Below are 22,016 nucleotides of genomic sequence, written 5' to 3' on the forward strand. Positions count from 1 at the left end.
GGTGGTAATCCTGGCTGATCCATGCCTGATTCATCTTCACAAAGGACAGTCTCTCCACATTTTTGTGAACAGACTAGTTCTCCTTGGGGTTACTATGGCCCCCGCTGCACTAAACCAGCTCTGATGGCACACTACTGGCCGGACAAGACAGCTTTTCCAGTGCAAAGGATAGGGGATAAGATGCCTGATCGAGGGAGTCCCGCTGGGGACCCCGTGATCTTGCACGCGGCACCCCGTTTGTAATCAGTCCTCTGAGCGTGTTCGCTCCGGGACTGACTACCGGCGACTACAGGGCGGGTGGCGTGTGACATCACGCCCCTGCCCCCGTGTGATGTCACGCTCCGCCCCTCAATGCAAGCCTATGGGAGGGGGCGTGATAGCTGTCACGCCCCCTCCCGTAGGCTTGCATTGAGGGGCGGAGCATGACATCACACGGGGGCGGGTGACGTTACACCCCCGGGGACTGATTACAAACGGGGTGCCGCGTGCAAGATCACAGGGGTCCCCAGCGGCGGGAGTCCCTCGATCAGGCATCTTATCCCCTATCCTTTGGATAGGGGATAAGATGTCTAAGCGCCGGAGAACCCCTTTAAGGACTCAGGGTTTTTCCATTTTTGAATTTAAATTTTTTCCCTAATCACCTTCTAAAAATCATAACGCTTTCAATTCTGCACCTAAAATTCCATATAATGGCTTATTTTTTGTGCCACCAATTCTACTTTGTAGTGACATTAGTCGTTTTACCAGAAAATCCACGTCGAAATGGAAAAAAAATTCATTGTGTGCCAAAATTGAAATAAAAATAGCATTTTCTAACTTTTGGGGGCTTCAGTTTCTACGCAGTGCATTTTTCTGTGAAAATCACACCTTATCTTTATTCTGTAGGTCCATATGGTTAAAATGATACCCTACTTATGATTTTTTTTCTGAAGTAATATAAAATCAAACCTTTATAACTACATGCAGGTAAATGTATATGTTTAAAATTGGCATCTTCTGACATCTATAACTTTTTTATTTTTCCGTGTACGGGTTGGTATCGGGGCTCATTTTTTGTGCCATGATGTGAAGTTTTTATTGGTAAAATTTTTGTTTTGATTGGACTTTTTGATCGCTTTTTATTCAATTTTTTTGTGCTATAAAAAGTGACCAACATTTTCTTTTTGCGTGTACGCTATTGACCGCGTGGTTTAATTAACAATATATTTTTATCGTTCGGACATTTTTGGACATTGCAATACCACATATGTTTATTCTTATTTTAATTTACACCGTTGTTTTTTTTTTTTTTTTTAAATGGGAAAAGGGTGATTCTTACTTTTATTAGGGAAGGGGTTAATTCATCATTAGCAAATTTGTTTTACTTTTTTTTTTGCTATGTTATAGCCCCCTCTAGTGGCTTTATTATGCATTACATTGATTCCTAACACTGTTCATCCGCATAGAAATATATGATCAGTGTTATCGGGGCTCTCAGGCATGGAGACGTTTATCGCCGATTAGACATGCCAGAGGCAGGTAACTTGTGTCCTAGCTGATAAGGACATCACGATTTCACCATAATGGTCCCGATCAGCCCGACTGAGCTGCCAGGATGCAATTTTTTCAACTTTAGACGCGGCGATCAACTTTGATCACCGCGTCTAAACGCTGCACAACGATCGGTGCTGCACTCTATTAGCCCAGGGTCCCGGATTTCATTAGCTGCCGGGACCAACCCGCTATGATGCCGGGTCACAGCTAAGACTTTAGCAGGAACAAAATGGTACATTACCTATGTACGCACAGGTTACACTTAGAGGACAATACGCTCCGCTACGCAACCTGTATTAGGCACTAATAGCAGGTGATTATGGCTTTTAGTGCTCTGCTCACCCTAACTGGCTGGCTACTATTAGCTTTTCAGTTGTTGTACACCAGTGCTGCAGCACACAGTCGCTGTGTACTACACCCAAACTTGCACCTTCTCTCTCAATCTCTCTCCCTTCCCTATCTGCTGTAAAAATACTTTTCTGTGCAACACACACTGCTTCCTGTCCCTCTCTCTCTCTCTGCAATAGAACGCTGAGGTGACTGGCTGCAAGAGGGCTGCCAATTATATAGGGCTGTGACATCACAGGGATGGCTGGCTGCTGATAAGCTGCATGTGATTCAGGGTCATCCCGCCTTCCTGTGTTCCTGCCTTCCCAATGTCCTGACATGTGGAGCTGCCATCTTAGATGCCCTGAAGCTTGGACTGCACTAAATGGAATTTAATGAAGCGATTCATGCAATCGAATCGCAGCAATATTCGGATTCGTTGCAAAGCTAAAATTTCCTGAAATTCTTAATGAATTCAGATTCGTCAGATTCGATTCGCTCATCCCTAATTGGCAGGCTCACACGAACCTGGCAATAGCAGTAAACATAGCAGAAGGAATGAGGAACGCATGGCAAGCCCAGCATACTTTGCAGCTATTAGCAAGATCATATGACCCTAGGTTATCCAATCACTGCTTGCATTTATGTGTCAAACAGCTCCTAGGCCAATAGAACACAACCAAGGGGTGGGTTCAAGAGGCTAATAAAGCCCCATGCACTGCATTGCGGCTGCCATTTTGGAGAGAGGAAGCTGAGAGAGAGCAAGGACTACTGATCCAAGAAAGCCTTCACAAATCCTACAGCATTCCAAAGCACGCTGAGAAAAGCATTAATCAGTGGGCTGACCTCCTGTCACCTGCAGTGATGTGTCCAGTTAGTACACTACAAGTCCCAATCAGCAGTGAGCAAGCCCATGAAAGCTTTTACATTACAAGCAGAGCAAAGCATTGATCAGTTGGCTGACCTCAGACAGTGAACTTCTGTCACCTGCAGTGCTGTGTACAGTTGGTGTACTACAAATATTAGTCAGCAGGGAACAAACTCTTCAAAGCTATGACATTACAAATACCTAGCATTGCGATTAAATGCAAAATAGTCATTAAAGCGCAACTGTCATCATTTTTTAACCCCCCCAGACTACTATAATGTTGTTCCTGATGAACATAAAGTGACCGTAGCCATACCTTTATTGCTGCTCTTCCTTCTTTTATAACTTACTAGCTGAGTACCCAGCGTTGCCCGGTTTTTCCTTCCTCATGCTTGTTGGGGAGGAAGCTTTTGACTTCATATCCCATCCCCATATATTGTTGTCATATCCCAACCCCATATCCCATCCTCCTATCCCATCCTCCTATCCCCTCCTCCTATCCTGACCTCCTATCCCGACCTCCTATCCCGACCTCCTATCCCATGCTCCTATCCCATGCTCCTATCCCATCCTCCTATCCCGTCCTCATATCCCATCCTCCTATATCGACTACCTATCTCGACCTCCTATCTCGACCTCCTATCTTGACCTCCTATGCCGTCCTCCTATCCCGACCTCCTATCCCGTCCTCCTATCCCGTCCTCATATCCCATCCTCCTATCTAGACCTCCTATCCCGACCATCCTGTCCTCCTATCTTGACCTCCTATCCCGACCTCCCATCCTGACCTCATATCCCGACCTGTAATATGTGTACCAGGTATTGAAATATCTCCAGGCGTACAGAAGTTATGTGAGAACATACATTTCCCATTGATTTGCATGGGACTTTAAACAAAAAACCCGACCCTCACAAATGGGGGTAGTTAAGGGTTAAATTAACTATCCAATATTTTAAGTGGACAGATAAGTAACATGTGACTAATTATTATCAAAATAGCTCCAGCCGTTTGGAAGTTATGCAGTAACATATATTTCCCATAGACTTAAACCCCGACCCTGGCAAATGGGGGTGAGTAAGGGTTAAATTACCTATCCTATGTTTGTTGTTGACTTAAGTAACATGTGTGCCAAGTTTCATGTTAATATCTTTAGCCATTTGGACTTGATTGTGGAACATACATACACACATACACATTGAGTTTTATATATATATAGGCGTGGCTTGGGGTTTGTAAAACTCCGCCATGCCTATCCTCTCTTTCAGCGCTGAGACCGATGTGTAGTAAGACACAGCGGTCCACCACTAATCCAGTGCGCATGCGCACCTCTCAGATGTGTGCGCCGCTGCCCTGAATTGACAGAGCAAGTGCTCGCTCCCTCCCGCCGTCTATGCTCTCAGTGCGCATGTGCTGTACCATTGGCCGTGAACGAACAAGCGTTCTGCCTCTAGTATCTGCACAACCTGGTCGCCGGGAGCTAAAGAGGACATTAACGGGCATTTTTTTTTGTAGAATATCAGAGACGGGATGGGCACATGCGCTGTGGACCGCTGTGTCTTACTACACAGCGGTCCCAGCACTGAAAGAGAAGATAAGCGTGGCGGAGGCAGGGCTTTGCGAACCCGAAGCCACTCCTATCCGACTGTGCCTGACCGCTGAATAAAAGGATTTTATTAGTTATAACTGAAGGAAGAGCAGCGATAAAGGTATGGCTGCAGTCACTTTATGGTCATCAGGAACAACATTATAGTAGTCTGGGGGGTTCAAAAATGATGACTTAAGGACTCAGTTGCATGAATTATCTGGGTTTAATTGAACATATAGTATTTCTACCTGGTTTTAACATAACTAAGCAGTTAAAAGCATTGAGAGTGAAAGTTGACTATAGGTAAGTGAAAAATCACCCCATAAAAACAACCTCTAAATCTCTTTAAATAAAAAAAAATATGTCTGTTAAAGGAATTGTTGGACTAGGTAGAGGACAGAGCACCCCTGCCATGTCCTCAGCCAGTAATGTTGGTGGCAGTACCAGCACCAGTACAGGTTGCAGCAGCCTGGTGGTAGTAGTAGCAGCCGCATCAGAAAACAAAAGTTCTCACTGTCTTTCAGGGGTATTGTGGTTTCAGAGGATAATATGGCCCTTGTGGACTGGTTGACTCATTCAAGGTCTTCTCAGAAAGAGGAAAGAGTCTGACGATATGACATTAAGCCATCAGTGAATTCCTCATTGTCTACATTTACATGGCGCGGGGGAAATGTCCATCCTAGAAGGTCTGTTCATCTTCTGTCTTTGCTTCCACCCCTCAGGACCGGCTCTTGCCATAGGCTAAGTAGGCGACCGCCTAGAGTGTCCCCTCAATGAGGGCGCCGCCTGTGGCCTTTGCCCTGTGCCAGTCCCCGCAGTATGCTCTAGCCGCGCATATTGAGAGAGTTCCTGCACTAGCAGGAACTGACAAGAGTGACTGTAATGTAAGTCTGGCAGCGTATGCCGGGACTTGAGCCGCTCCATTCTGCACTGTTTCACAGTTACATCTGATCTGTGCTGCCCTTTCCTGTTTTCTTCTTCTTACTAAGTGTCCTTTTCTGTGCAGGAAAATAGAAGGAGATACTCAGTAAGGAGAAGGTCAGATGTAACTAAATACATGTCTGATCCCCTCATAGATACAGACCAGCACTTGAAGCTCTTCACAGGCACAAGACAGGGACCACTGGGCAGTGTCAATAGATGTCAGCAGGCCCAATTGAGTCAATGAGGAGCAGACTCATCACATGAAATGTGCCAGCTGACTTCTATTGACTCCTCCCAGCAGCCCCGCACCTGCAGTTCCCCGAATCATGCTGGATCCCCAGGAGTGAAGAAAGGAAAGGCTGCCCTGCTCCTTCAGCACTGCAGTGAGCCCCCAGCAGAGACCTGAGCTGCCCTCCAGCAGAGACCTGTACAGCCTTCCCTGCCCCTTCAGCACTGCAGTGAACCCTCCAGCAGAGACCTGTACAGCACCTTACAGCTCCCAGCTCTGTACTCTCTCCCCCCCAGCTCTGTACTCTCTCCTCCCCAGCTCTGTACTCTCTCCTCCCCAGCTCTGTACTCTCCCCCTCAGCTCTGTACTTTCTCCCCCCCCCCCACAGCTCTGTACTCCCTCCAGCTCTATTCTCCCTCCCCAGCTCTTAAACCCCTCCATCTCTGTACTCCCCCCAGCTCTGTACCCCCCCAGCTCTGTTATCTGCCCCCAATCTCTGTACTCACCCCCCCACACCAGCTCTGTGCTCCCCCCAGCTCTATACTCCCCCAGCTCAGGACCCACTCCTGCAGCATCCAAACAACAAAAAAAGTGACCAGTATGTCTATGTATGCGTCTATATATGTTTTGACAGATTCCGTATTAGATTACGTACACACAGCGTATTTTACCGCTATAAGCAGACACACTGTGATGTACAAGTCACCATGCTCATGCACATTATACTCGCACATCGCGACTGCTCTCGACCTAGCTCAGGGAGCATGGGGAGCAGCCGCAATGTGTGCGAGTACACCGCGCATGCGAGGCGACTCGCACATCGCAACAGTGTGTCTGCTCGTAGCGGCGTATTGCCACTCCAAGCAGGCACATCTAAAGGCACTAACGGCACCATGTCCATCAGCAGTGGACTGATTGGTTGCTATGGGCAACTGGTCAACTTTTCCTCTTTACAGGTTTTGATACATTACATTACTTATCCTATACTGATCCTGAGTTATATCCTGCATTATACTCCAGAGCTGCACTCACTATTCTGCTGGAGGAGTCACTCTGTACATACATTACATTACTTATCCTGTACTGATCCTGAGTTATATGCTGTTTTATACTCCAGAGGTGCACTCACTATTCTGCTGGTGAGGTCACTGTGTACATAACTTATCCTGTACTGATCCTGAGTTAAGGTGCATGCACATCATGATTTCTGTATCTGGCAGCTGGATCCGGGGGAGTATTTCAAAACTGCCTGCTGCTATATCTCTGTTGGATCAGTGCCTTACCTCATTCATTTCAATGAGCCAAACAACTTTTGACTGGACTGAAAACGGCAGTAGACCACATTTTTCAGTCCGGGTGAAAAGCTGGACATGGTCACTAGCTGACTTTGTTCGGCTCATTGAAATGAATGGGGTATGGCACGGATCTGTGGGGTGAGTCAAAGGGTGGATCTAATAGGCGGAGTCAAGGGAGTGGCAAAATTAGCATTTGCCTAGGGTGGCAAAAATCCTTGCACCAGCCCTGCCCCCCCTAGTGCTAAGCATAAGGATAGCATTAACCACGTGAAGGACTTTTGTCAGCCTTTGAAGGGTGTTGCAGAGGTGATGGAAGTGGGACTTGTAGTGGTAGGTGAGGTGGGGAGATTCTAAAGCATCATGTTGTAAATGTTGATGGAGAACAAGGAGCCCATGATCAGGCATCAGACGTTTATACTAATAGGCGTGGGGGGTTGAGAAGAAGTTTAATGATGATTATATCAGCAGGCCTGTTCTAATCAGCTCAGGAGCAGGTGACCGCAACACTACTCCATCTGCAACCTTGAAAAAAAGGCCTTCAAGAGGAGGGCACAAGGTGGCATACCTATGCATTTATGATGTCCTGCTGTGTGGAATTTTTTTTCTATCTTATCAGTTGCAGAAAACCAGGCACAGTGTTGTCTCTGCAAAAACAAAGTAAGGCATAGCCAGGGTCCGCGTTTAGAAATTATGGCTCTACGTAAGAACATGGACGCCATCACAAGGCCTGGCTTGAAGTATCACTAGTCTACCAATGCCTGATGTCCACTTACTACAGCTCACACTAGTTCACAACTGCCTGTTGTCCACTGGTTACAGATACAGCTAGTCCACTAATGCCAGCACTCTTCACTCTCCGCTTCCCACGTCAATGCTCCACTCCCTCTGCCTGTGCTACCCCTGCAAGAGGTAGGAGAAGTAGCAGCACCTTCACATTGGACTACATGATGATGATAAAGTTTCTGAATGCGGCACTCCTACCTGAGATGAACCAAAGGAATGTACTGCTACTATTAGCCAGGCCTACACTTAGACAACCCTCCATGATCCCAAAAAAGGAAGAATTTTACAAAGAGTTACAAAAGCTTTTTCTTTAATGTGTACAGGTGGGAGGTAAGTAACAATATATATACACAGCTGAAGTTGTGAGTGGTCTAAGAAGTGGTGTGAACTGTGAGTAGAAGGTTGCAGGAGTCACATGTTTAACTGGCTGAGGGTAGCTCACCAGCTAGTAGTCAGGGCATGCTGATATGTGTAGTCAGTGACCAGACGGTCTAGGATTTTATTTTGTTCCTGTGTAATGCTTGTTTTCCCCCCTGCAACCTGTCTAAATAAAGCTGGCAAGGTGCCAGGCTTGCATGAATAACCGCTGTCTGTGGGTTTATTGAGTGGAAACGTGTCCCGTGGCAGTGTCCAGGATGATCCCAGAGCTAATCCCCAAGGAGGAATCCTTACAATTGGTGTCGGATGCGGGCAAACACGTTGCTAGGAGCAACCAGTGTGACGAGCCCAGCTGTGGAGTACAAGAGCAGGACTGCTCCTGTGGTGAAGTTGTTGCTAGGGGCAACAGATCGCATCAAGCGAATGGGCGCTCTTTCTCAAGTAAGGAGACAGGTGGACGGGCCACCTGCAGAGTGCAAATGAAGTTTTGAGACTGTGTATAAAGGCGTTGCTAGGGGCAACGGAAAATTTTGTTGGCAAGCGGCTGACATTTTGGCAGAGGACTGTGCTGTGTTGCAAGATGGATGTCCTGATAAGTGTTGTGTTGCAGACGGCTGCAGCGCAAGAGGAAGCAACCTTTGCAGAGTTTGAAAGGATTGCTATGCATGAGGCATGGCCCAAGACACACTGGGGAAACTTGGTGTTTGGGTTCATTGGAGTGGAGGCCCAAAAAGTTCATTGTGAACTGGATCCAAAGATCTTACGGGACTATGAGAAAGTCAAGACAGAGATCCTGACTCAAGTAGGAGTAAGCCAAGCTGCAAGACTACAGAGTGCACTGCAGCCTAACAGTGAGGCTGGGTTTAAAGTTGCAGAGCTACTTAAAGAGAAAGTGGAGCGATGTTTTGCAGCAGAGAAGCTGGTGAGAGGTGTCCAGCGCCAGCCCTTAACCGATTGGACGGCAAGAGATTCTGGTAAGACTGTTCCAGGGGTTATGGGGGGGGGGGCCATGTTTAGAGACTATGAGACTGTGCATAAAAATGCTGAGTCAGAGGGTGGTGTTTCCCTAGTTGACTGTGTGAACAGTGTTCAAGGTGTTACCAACCTATGTCCAGTTGCAAAATCATGTGAGGGTGGGGAACCCCTCATGAAGACTGATGAGACTGTTCACACTGTGCAGATCGGATTGAAAAAATCTGGTGAACAGAAAATGTTGAATGCAGGACTGGGAGAAAATGTAACAAAACACCCTTTGTCTGAGTTAGGTCCTAGTGCTATGAACTGTCCTGTATATTTGGAACATGTGCAATCTGATAATGTTTTTGTTGAAAAACTTATGTTGATGTGTTCAGATGTAAAGAGTACTGCTGCCACCTGACAGGACAAAAGAAAACCTGTGTGAGCTGGCAATAGAAGGTAAAAAGATGATGGTTTTGTTAGACCCTAGATGTGTAATACGTCTGGTAAAGTCCAGCAGCAGAAAGCCAGACCCCGCTATAGTGTCTATGCAGGCTGGTATTTGGGGTTACAAAATGGTTAATGTCTGTATTTCTACTCCCTATGGTACTATAGGTCACAAGGTTGCAATAGCGCCATCCTTGGAGTATGATGTAGTACTGGGGACGGATTTTCTATTTTTTCAGCAATAATGGGAAGACTGTCAGGTGATTAGAGCAGTTACACCTGATGGGCCCACAACACTTGACTTTCACCACACACTAGTGGAGAGTTACTCAGCAGAGGCTGAGGACGGGGAGTGTCAGCAGTCACTAGATATATGTCAGATAGGGGTCTGCCAGAATGCTGGGGGAGCTGAAGACCAGACCGTGAGTCAAGTCCAAGAGGATCCAGCGACTCAAGTGACAAGTGTGCCTCTGACTGAAACAGAATCTTCAGTGAAACCAGAAACGGATCAGGTACAGGAACATGGGTTCCATCCGCCAGCTGAAGATGAGCCCAAGGTGGGGCTAGAGTTGCGCTGTCACCTGGAAGAAGTGAATGAGACTGGAAAAGAGGAAGCTATGCTGAACCTTGTGAATAAAGATGAGCTAAAAGGGGGGTTGAAATTGCGTGGTCATCTGGAAGAGAGGACTGGAAAAGAAGCTACAGAGATGTCTGTGGATAATACAGAAGTACTGAAGAGAGTACATGTGGAGCTGGGTGCTGCACTTACTGTCACAGACAGAGTCTTGAGTGAAGGAGATGTGACGTCTGGACCAGAGATGGATTGTGACCAGGAAGGTCGAACCACTGGACCAGATGTTGTTGCAGACCCAGGAGCGCTAGACCTTTCTGCTGGGCAGCAGAGAGACAGTGTTGAAGTGAAAGAGAAGTCTACCAGTGAGCAGAGAGACAGTCCAGAGAGACTGTCCAGGAACTACCCTGAAGCCAAGTGGCCAAGACCCTTGAAAAGTGGGAGACTACTCCTAAAGGTGGAAAAGAGTCTGAACGAGTTGGCTTGAAGGAAGAGACAGGCCAAGGACAGGTGACTGTCAGAGGACAAGAGAATGTCTCAAAGTCCAGCAGCGAGAGTAAGGAGACCGTTGTAAGTAAGAGATCTTGGAAAAAACGTGCTGGTCTTGGTAAAAAAAAAAGAGAGCAGATCCAGAACCTTGAAGAAACCTTACAGATGGTTTCTGCTAAATTGTCTCAAAAGGAAGAAGTAGTTCATCACCTGACAGAGGAGAAAGAAAAAATGCTTGCAGACTTGAATAAAGAGCAGGAAGCGAAGCTTCAGCTGCAGAAAGATATGGAGCGCCACAAAAGTGAGTTTGCGTCTCTGCAGGAGGAACTGTCCCGCTCCCAGGGTTTTATGACCAGCAAGGAGAGAGAATTGGAGATTCTGGCCAAGCAGATCTCATTCAAGGATGAAGAAGTGAATGTCCTGTGTGGGGCATATCTGGCTCTACAAAGTGATCACAATGCTAGGTTGGTATCCATGGAAGAGCTGGAGAAGGAGAAAGTGGTAATGGCTAATAAGGTGCAGAGCCTGGAGGCGCAGAACGAAACGCCCCTTAAGTCTCGCGCAGCTGCCTTGGATTGACTGGGTACTCAGCTCTCTGAACTAGAGGCTCAGCTAAAAGTCTATGAGCAGAAAGTGTCCAAGATGGCGCAACTAAATAAAGACAATGAGCAGATAAGAGAACAACTGCTGTCCCTGGAGAATACTGTCAAAAACTTGACAGAATTGCTGGAAAGTGAGAAGAACTCTGCTAAGCTCAAGAGTGAGCAGCAGAAATATTTAAAGCTGGAAGGGAACATGAAGGTCCTAAAAGAAAGCAATGACCAAGCTATAGTAGAACTGGCTAAGGAGAGGTTAAAAGTGGAAAGATGGAAACTGAGGCCAAAGCCACAGCCGTCCGTGTAAAAGAAGAAAAACTGCTTGTGGGGCAAAAGCTACTGGAGTCAGGGATGCTTTCTCTAAAAAAGGCGGAGTCTGAACAATGGACGCAAGAAACAGTGGAGTCTGAAGACCATGAGAAGAAGACATATGATAGGTCCTCTGAAGCTAAGACTGAGGTGAAACCATATGGGAAGTCCTCTGAAGCTGCAGAGATATGGACATTGGATGGTGGACATGCTGAGGCAGAGAAGTTCTCTGAGGTAGAAGTTAAACCAGAGATAACTGCAGAAGCTGCAAGTAAAGTCAGTGACACATCTGAAGGTGCAGGTGAAAAACTGCCTAAAGGAGCCAAGAGTTCTCGGCCTAAAAATGAGCCTGTGAAGGTCGGTGTCCCTAAAGAAAGGGCTAATAAGAAAGCAGAGTCCTTAAAAAGAGGTCACTGTGATAGAAGACTGGGTCGTGGTAGAAACCCTGAGAGGCGCTGGATTAGTTCCAGAAAACACCGGAAGAAAGTCCGCAGAAGTAGAATTTGGAGAAGAGTCCGTCTCAAGGAGAAGATGGACAGGTGCATTAAAGGGAAGCCTTCTTAAATTGTGGAGGATGTCTTAGAAGTCCTGCAAATGGGTGATACAGGCTCGATTGGCCACCAGCAAAGTTTGGGCCATGGTCATACTGGTGACAGAAGACAAAGGCCTGGAGCATCTGCCTTTTCCGCACCTAGTGTTCAGAGTACTGCACAGACCAAGATGAAGAACCTGGTATTGGAAAGGTGTGACATGAATGGAGCTTTTTACAAGGAATTTGTCAAAGGTGACCAAAAGTCTTGTGCTCGGTGGCTGATGAAAGTGCGAATGAAAGAAAGGTGCACCATTGAAGTGGTCCAGATAAAATCTACTGATGAAGGAAGCCAAGTGCCTCAAAACCTGTTGGACGTAGTTGTTCAAGGAAAAGGAAAGGCAGTTGGACTCTGCCTTTTGAATACAAGTGCTCCTTCCCGGTTGTCTGAGCAGAGGGGGGGGGGGGGGGGGATATGTATGTGGCAGTGTGACAAGGAAAGGGTGTATTTCCCTTGCTAACTCTAGAAAATGCTCCACCTTTGGCCTGATTAATGAGGTATCAGGAAGGGAAAGTGTGTTTAAAAGGAAAAGAAACAGAATAGTTGGGGCTCTCCCATGGGAAACAGCACTTCGCTGTAGGGGGAGACACTCGGACCCTGTTGAGGAAGCACACAGCTGAAGTTGTGAGTGGTCTAAGAAGTGGTGTGAACTGTGAGTAGAAGGTTGCAGGAGTCACATGTTTAACTGGCTGAGGGTAGCTCACCAGCTAGTAGTCAGGGCATGCTGATATGTGTAGTCAGTGACCAGACGGTCTAGGATTTTATTTTGTTCCTGTATTATGTATGTTTTCCCCCTGCAACCTGTCTAAATAAAGCTGGCAAGGTGCCAGGCTTGCATGAATAACCGCTGTCTGTGGGTTTATTGAGTGGAAACGTGTCCCGTGGCAGTGTCCAGGACGATCCCGGAGCTAATCCCCAAGGAGGAATCCTTACAATAGTAAAATCATTCACAAAATGTCCCACTGCTGGGACCCCCCCCCCCCCCCCCCCCATCTCTATGCAGCACCAGGCAGAGAATGCCAGGTGGTGCACGGAGATCGCAGGTTGTTCCAGCGGCGGGCCCCCTGCAATCAGACATCTTATCCTCTATCCTTTGGATAGGGGGTAAGATGTCTATGGCTGGAATACCCCTTTTATTATCTGTACAACAATAAAATACATAATAGGGTATAACTGTCAAACAAAATATCTATATTGGTTGCCTGGAGTTTTGGCTGAATCTGTGAAATGTCTCGTGCTGCAGCGGTCACGTGACCCCGAACAACCAACCACTTGGTAGCTAGGAAAACTAGCTGGGGGGACCAATCAGAAGCTCTTAAGTTTAACTATAGAATGATGAATGGGGAAATAGGAACAGTAAACTATATTGTACTACTAATTATAAGATCAGCACTTATGGTCAATCCTACTAACCAAACCAAAGGTGACTTACAGGAGAACTCACACTTTCAAAAATATTCTGGCACCAAGTCACTATAAAAACACAAAAAAAAAGATCTCCTCTCCCTAATCCTCATTTCTAAATGACATCAAAGGACTTTTATGTATATTATTACTAAAGAAACTTTCTCTAGTTATACATATATTAATCGTGAAACAAGTTTTGTCATTTATCTACTAGAGTGCTCTTGTTGCCTACAAAATATAGGCCGAACCTGTCAAAGTCTAAGGAGTCGGGTCAACAAACACAGAAGCAATGGGCTAAACAGTTTTCCTCTGCACAGCGTTTTTAACTAAACAACCACCCATCACAAAAGCCGTTTTAATTCCACTAAAATAACTTGTATTGAACATATCCAAGAAGCTTTAATCGCTTGGAAAAATTGTACCTAAAGTGTACCTAAACTAAAGTGTACCTGTCGTCATTGACTCGTCAACAAAAACTTTATATATATTATGTAGATAATACCATTATATGTATATTTGTAATATACATTAGTTAAAAAATGTGTATATTTATGGATGAAAAAATTCTGTCCCTGAAGCTATTTCCTGTGTGTCTCTATGAGGAGTCCAAATACAGGAAGTGAGGGCAGGATAAGCAGGGCTCTGTGCAGGCTCCTGGCTTGCCAATCATCCTGATGTGTGAGCCCATTGCATGTCACGGAGCCCCACTGCACAGAGCCCCGCTTGTCCTACCCTCCCTTCCTGTATTTGGGCTCCTCACACACTGGCAATAGCTGTAAAGACAAAAATATGCAAACATTTTTAAGCAGTTTATATTACAAATATACATATAATGGTATTATTTACATTTATATAAAAAGTTTTTGTTGAGGACAGATATATTGCTACCCCGTGGCCTAAACCAATATATTGAATGTGCAATCTAGTCCAGTATTATGCTTAACTTGTAACTGTACTCAGTTATACTGTATATAGTTATACTATATACTGTATAAAGTTATACTGTATATTTTACTTCTATGTGTTATATATTCAAATATTTTATATATTTGTATTTATGTGTACACATATTTGCATCTAATGATTTTTTTTTTACTTACCTTCTAGTTCGGTATTCTTCTTTCATCCAAAGTATTGGTTCTGTTTTTTCTACTAGACTGTTAAGTGATCTACTTTGCAATTTTAATCTGGTGATATGTGCGAGATAGCAACTTGTGTTCTGCAAACTGCTACTATCTAGCTGTGCATATTATTTTGATTCACACTAGCTGCTGCATTAAAGGGGTATTCCAGGAAAAAACTTTATATATATATATATATATATATATATATATATATATATATATATATATATATAAAATCAACTGGCTCTAGAAAGTTAAACAGATTTGTAAATTAGCCAATGTAGAAATAAAGACTGCACTCACCCAGGTAGGTACTGCTGACAACTGTTCTTTATTCCATGAGGAAATCAAGCGGGGAGGTGCAGTGTCAGGCAGGTATCAAGACAGGGGCGCTGGAGCCCACAGCCATCACGCTGTGGGCTCCAGCGCCCCTGTCTTGATACTTGCCTGACACTGCACCACCCCGCTTTATTTCCTCATGGAATAAAGAACAGTTGTCAGCAGTACCTACCTGGGTGAGTGCCGTCTTTATTTCTACATTGGCTGGTTTTACTGTATCCTAAGCTACTTGGACTGAGCACCCCCACATGGCTGCTTGATTCCCACACCTGCGCTCTAGTTCAAGCCGTCCTCCACACAAGCAGTGCCGGACTCTGCTTCTAGTTTATGTAAGATTTGTAAATGACTTCTATTAAAAAAATCTTAATCCTTCCAGTAGTTATCAGCTGCTGAAGTTGAAACTGTCTGAAGCATTAGAGGTTTGCTATGGGGATTTGCTCCTACTCTGGACATTTCCTGAGTCAAGCAGAGATGTCAGCAGAGAGCACTGTTGTCAGACAGAAAAGAAAAACTCAACTTCAGCATCTGATAACTACTGGAAGGATTAAGATTTTTTTCTAGAAGCTATTTACAAATCTGTTTAACTTTCTGGAGCCAGTTGATATAAAAAATACCCCTGGAACACTCCTTTAAGACATTGTAGCAGGGATTTAGCCATTTATCATTAACTAGACATAGAGGCCCCTGATTGGCCACTCTACTACCATACTTAGACATAGCATCCCCAGCAACCAAGCGATTGGCTGATTGGGGGTCACACAACTTCCCCATTTATCATTCTATAGTTAACCTAATAGCTTCTGATTGGGCCCACAATCCTAATATCTAGCTATGGCATCCTTAGCAACCAAGTGATTGGTTATCCAGGGTCACGTGACTGCTGCAGGGTGAGACATACACTTTTGTTATTTTATTTTCACAGCGCTATTTAACAGATTTGGCCAAAACTCCCAGCATCAATATAGATATTTTGTTGGACAGCTATACTCTATTATGTATTTTATTGTTGTACAGATAATTAAGGTGTTTTTCTTTTTTATCAACAGTAACTGCTTAGTTTAAGTTCCGGTTCACATGGAACTCTTCCGGACCAAGTGCACTCTCCTTTTAGGCGCGATGGTTGCCTTGTTATTTCACTGAATATATACCATTTACTAATATGTTTGTATATGCCAATCTGACGAAGGATATTGACCAAAAATGCATCATTGGTGACCTCAATTAAACTATAGATCGTTTGTGTGATTTCGTGGAAAGTGCAGCGCCTTTAGAGTTTTTTTTTTAATGTTTTCTATGCCCCATTTAAAAAATGAACAGTTGATATTTTACAACACACAGTTAATTCATATTCTAATGAATTGCCATGTTCTTATTATATGGCTGGTAGTAGATTGATTAAAGACGTCACCGTATATCATAGATTTTTTTAGTGTACTTAAAACAAATTCACCGAAAAAACACTAAAATATAACTTTTAATACATAGTTCACTTAAAAAGGATCCTATTGTGATCCACTGACCAAACTCAAAAAGAAAAAATATTATATATATAAAGTAGTTGCTGCAAAACAACCCTGATAAATGGTCTCAATGCAGTCTTACAGATGCATACAAAAGCACAAGGTGTGTACCAGTCGGAGAAAAGTATATGTTTCCTACCTAAAGGTGGGGTTAAGGTAGGGGAAAAGAAGGGTAGGAACCTGCAGGGTGGATATAAGGCCAATTGGTGCGTGTGGCCACTACCTGCGGCTCGCCCTATAGTAGCCCTAGACTACTGCCGCTAGGCGGAGTTTACGCCCTTATAAGGGCGGCCCCGCTCCGGAACCTAGGCCTAAGTTGTCCTTAATAAATACTAGCCTAGGACAAGTAAGGAAAGGGGCTCTCTATCTCACTGAGGAACCCTAACTAACTATCACCACCACTATGGTGGTGATCCTAGAGCGATATCTTTTGCAGCCCTTGAGGTCATTCGTCCATCTCCTCGAGGAGGTAATCTTGATACACGACTATTACAGAAAGAGACATCTTGGATATATAAATTTAGATCTGTGGCCCCCTCTGGATTCAATGAGGTTCTATCTTTTACTTCGTTTATATGACAACTTAGGTACACTAATGGTAACATCTTTTTAGCAGATTCTATTCCCTCCCCCCCCCCCCTTGTATATCTACTGTGCTTTATTACAGGGAGGTAGACTAATGGTGGGGTGAAATTATACACCCAACACCGTACTTACCTGATTAAGTCGACCCCTGAGTGTCAGCAACCTGCAGAGTATATTGACACAAAACAGTGTCGTAATACCTAATATGATGAGAATATTTGTTCTCATATAATATCTGATATTATTGTTGCTATAGTGTCATCATTTATCTAGCAATACTGTAATAAATTCGTACTATGTCTGATTTTATATTATTTATCACTTGCGATCTATAGGAGTTTGTTTTCATTGAGTATGGAAGTTATGTATTCATTTGCTTGGGGTCATGCTCACAGCCCAATACCTACAAATAATCTATTAGTAATCTGCCAGATGACACACATTGGCAAGGTCTACACCATTTTGTTTATTTACCTAGGCAGCGAGACGGCGCTTCTTCATCTTTGCCATATCGGCAATAATACAGGAGAGGGCGGGGAAGTAGTTGGTTGCTGATCCGCCTGGCCGATACATCACTCGGTCATGTGACCTGTTTTCCTGGGTCACATGATCGGGAGGATGCCATGTTAACGCGTCTTCCTCCCTGGCAATGCGATCCGGATATCCGGATGATATGCACGGGGGAAACCATGGCGACTCGTCCTCTCTCTATAACGACGCGATACATCTGAGTCATGTGACCGGCTGTATTTCCGGTCCTATTAGGTCGTTTTAGCGCGCACTGAGATGGAGGGCGCGGGCTGAGCGAGGGAGCTGTGGCTTCCCACGTAATGTCCGATCGCTGCCATATACCTAACACAGGTGAGTCTTACTAATAAGGGCCCCCATTGGCTAGTAAACCATGGGGAGGGACTTATACATACTATATTATCCAGTTATCGGGCCAGTGTGAGCATGGCCATCAGCAGTCCTCATATATCCTGCTCCTCATCGGCCATCCAGGATTGTCTCCCACCTGACTGCCCCCAAACTGTCCCCTGATGAGTGGGGGGGGGGGGCGTGAAACGCGTTGGGACTATGCACTTGAGTGATTTGCCAGTCTGTACTTGATAAGTATATGGGTTTAATACCCCCTCTTTTTTCTCTTTGACACATGACAGATATATAACCTTGTAAGGTGATTGTGTGCCAGTTGACCCATGAAGAGTATCTACTACATGTGAATATCTAATTGTGCTTTTTTCTATAAATCAATTGAACATATTTTGATCCAGTATCACTACCTTGGAGTATTTGAAATAATATCTTGTATGTAGGACATATATATGTCGATTTGCAGCTATATGCCATCTATACGTATGTTGGATAGCCCATATTACCACCATCTGGGTTACCCGTCACTGGAATAACTCTGGTCACAATAACCTATCATAACAACTTACCTAGATAAGTGACCTTATATCCATGGTCCATTGTCTAGGTGTCTCTCACTGTAATACTATCCTAGGCTGTCCATCCCCATCCTATAGTTAGTTAGGGTTCCCCAGTGAGAGAGAGAGCCCCTTTCCTTACTTGTCCTAGGCTAGTATTTATTAAGGACAACTTAGGCCTAGGTTCCGGATCGGGGCCGCCCTTATAAGGGTGTAAACTCCGCCTAGCGGCAGGAGTAGTCTAGGGCTATTATAGGGCGAGCCGCAGGTAGTGGCCACACGCACCAATTGGCCTTATATCCACCCTGCAGGTCCCTACCCTTCTTTTCCCCTACCTTAACCCCACCTTTAGGTAGGAAACATATACTTTTCTCCAACTGGTACACACCTTGTGCTTTTGTATGCACCATCTGTAAGACTGCATTGAGACCATTTATCAGGGTTGTTTTGCAGCAACTACTTTAAATATATAATATTTTTTCTTTTTGAGTTTGATCAGTGGATCACAATAGGATCCTTTTTAAGTGAACTATGTATTAAAAGTTATATTTTAGTGTTTTTTCGGTGAATTTAGTGGATTGATTAAATGCAACATGGCAAAGGGTGAGGTGACATTCTAATGGGACCTTTACAGGTATGTTAACTGCACTATGTATAAAGTTTTAGACTTCTTACCTGGATATTATTGTCCCTTTGAATGTTTATCTCTTCTAGTTGCACATCTTGTTTTTTCATTAATTGTTTTTTTTCTTTATGCCTGTTGGGCTCCTGACCTGATTCATCATTAATATCATGTGGTGTTTGTTTTTCTTCTGAGTTTACAGGCTCCTGGCATTTTTCATTAAGATTGTCCCATTTTATATCAGAATTACAGTCATTCTGGTTTGGTTTCTCTTGCTCTTGAAAGTCAGCAATTAAACGTCTATGGATCTGACTTTCTTCTTCATTACTTGCAATCCCAAATGTTTTATTACAATTAGTTTTCTTATGTTCAAATTCTTCTTTGCAACCATCATTACTGTTTTCACATTCATTTTTTGTTCTTTTATCTTTTCTCTGAAATTTCTTGCTATTTGGATTTTCTTGCTTTTCTTCTTTACTATTCTGGCTTGTTACCACGTTGGCACAGTGACTGGATCTGTGATAAAACAGATATGTTTAGATTTACCTAGGCATTGTTGCATAAATCAATAGTATAAATGTATATAAGAAACTTTGTATCATATTTTATCAGATAAATTTACCTCTTTCTCCCCTTGTGTTAAATGGGTATTCCAGGATTTTTATTTATTTGACTATGCTACAGGGGCTGTAAAGTTAGTGTTGTTCATAATACAGTGTCTGTACCTGTGTGTGAAGTGTCTTCTGTGATTTTCACCCCACTATTAATTTTTACCAGCATACAAAATGACTGTTGTCTCGGATTTTTACCAGCTTGCAATGCGGCTGAGACCTGACTCGCTAGTCAGCTGATGACAGGGAGCCTGTCTGCTTCAATGGGTGGAGTGATCAATCTGCAACTAATGCAACAGCTGGAGGCTGATTGAAAACCACAGGTCTTTTGTTTCAATGGGTGGGGTGGCTGATGTGTGAGAGGGAGGAAAATGACATTGTGGGATATGTAGTCAAAAAAACACAAGTAAAACAGGAAATACAAGTTCACAAAAAGCTAGCCACAGTGTTATGGTAATCTCATGACATAGCCATTTAGCCCCAAGACAAGCACAGATCCTTCCTATGCATGTCTATTACTGTCTGCCAGGTACGTACTAAAATCACCTTATGGTGGATAACCCCTTTAAGTATAGAAACTGACAAGAAGGAGGATTATTCACTACCTTGTTATGAAAAATAATTCATGTAAATTCTCTGTTTATGCTGTACTGGAGCTTCGTAGTAAAAGCCTAGGATATTTGTGGGCCCAGGCTAGTAGCTGTCCAGTTACTACTTTAGAGGACCTGTGTGTGTGTAAGTGGTGTGAATGTGTGTGTGGTATCCCACAGCAGGAATACCTTTGCATTCAGAACTTTGTTCCAGCGAAGTATCCTTAACACATTAGTCCACACTTACTAAATCCTCTGCTAACCACATGTGTGTAAGTGGTGTTAGAGTATATCACTGATGGACAGTTAATAGAGTCTCCAAGGTCACGACAATTACATTGTCAAATGTCACAAGTACAACAACAGAACATCACTAAAAAGTCGACCAATGATCATCCAAATGAAACAACTTTTCATAAACTTAAAGGGATACTCCACCCCTAGACATCTTATCCCCTATTCAAGGATAGGGGATAAGATGTCTGATCGCGGGGGTCCCGCTGCTGGGGACCCCCACAATCTCTCCTGCAGCCCCCTGAGTCATCAGCTCTACAGAGCGAAGTTTGCTCCGTGGCTGATGACTCCTGATACAGGGGCCGGCGGTTCGTGATATCATGGCTCCGCCCCCTCATAAGTCCCCCCTTAATGGAAGTCTGTGGGAGGGGGCGGAGTATCCCATTAACCTTTATTTTAAGCCTTTAAAAACATCAAAGTGTACAAATACACCTATCTAAAAATGTATATATAAACAACTTCCCTGTAGCCAAAATTACTCCATTATAATAGGAAATTGGGCCATATTCCTTATATCAATTTCATCAAAGACCTGACAGTGGCTTGCTCTGCCTGAGTGTTGCTTTGGAAGAGAGGCAGTTGAAAGAGAGTTGTAAAACAGGAGATATCTGCTGTGCAGAGTGAATCTGTGGAGCTGGAGTGACTTGTATGAGTCATTTGCAGATAGAGGGATCACTGATAGAATATTAAACAGCCTTTTCACTTTTTTTTTCTCTACTCTGCCTCTAGGGGGAGGGGTAGATTGGTCACAGGTGCTTAAATCTTAGTTTGGAACTCAGTTCTGAGCTTGCTCTGTCTGAGTGTTGCTTTGGAAGGGAGGCAGTTGAAAGAGTTTTAAAACAGGAGTTTGAAAGCAGGAGTTTGAGATCGCTGTGAGTGTTACTTTGTGAAATCCCCATAACTAGATGGCCTCCGTGTTGGAAAATGCAGTCCGGTGTACATCTTGTGCGATGTATGCAATCCCTGAACAGCAGTTTGAGGGTGCATATTGTTGTGCGAGATGTGTGCGAGTTGTTCAGTTGGAAGCCCAGATCCTGGATCTAGAGGTGCAACTGGCAACACTAAGACACATTGACAACTTGGAGAGAAGTCTCCTGCTCACTGAGCAAGTACTCTCTTGGGTAGAGGAGGGGGAGGATAGTGGGACAGAGGTACAGGACAGTCAGGCAGCTAGCTGGGTTATAGGTAGAAAACGGGGTAGAGGCATAAGTTTCAGGGAGGCTAGTCCTGATCTGGCACACCCCAACAAGTTTGTCCCGTTGGCAGATGAGGGGGATGCCATTTCAGAGCTAGCAGCACTGCAGCAAGACTCTGCCTCTGAACGCCAGGGGGGTGTCTGCTCCAGTAAGGAGGGAAGGAGAAGTGCAGGGCAGACCAGACAGGTACTGATAGTGGGGGACTCAATTATTAGGGGGACAGACAGGGCGATCCGACACAAAGACCGAGATCGCCGAACAGTGTGTTATCTACCTGGCACTCAAGTTTGGCACATTGCGGATCGGGTTGGCAGGTTGCTGGATGGGGGTGGAAAGGACCCAGCAATCATGGTAAATATTGGCACCAATGACAAAGTAAGAGGTAGGTAGAGTGTCCTTAAAAATGATTTCAGGGA

General features: G+C 44.4%; 1 protein-coding gene across 1 annotated transcript in view; it reads right to left on the reverse strand.

Moving 5' to 3' along the window:
• The window catches only part of LAD1 (ladinin 1), a 190,973-nt gene that overhangs the window by 93,020 nt on the left and 75,937 nt on the right, over positions 1–22,016 (reverse strand). Inside the window, exon 3 of the mRNA XM_056557618.1 lies at positions 18,963–19,425. Coding sequence (XP_056413593.1) covers positions 18,963–19,425 — 463 coding nt within the window. The remainder of the gene's footprint in view (positions 1–18,962; positions 19,426–22,016) is intronic.

Source organism: Hyla sarda, chromosome 2 (genome assembly GCF_029499605.1).
Source record: "Hyla sarda isolate aHylSar1 chromosome 2, aHylSar1.hap1, whole genome shotgun sequence".
Classification (NCBI taxonomy): Eukaryota; Metazoa; Chordata; class Amphibia; order Anura; family Hylidae; genus Hyla; species Hyla sarda.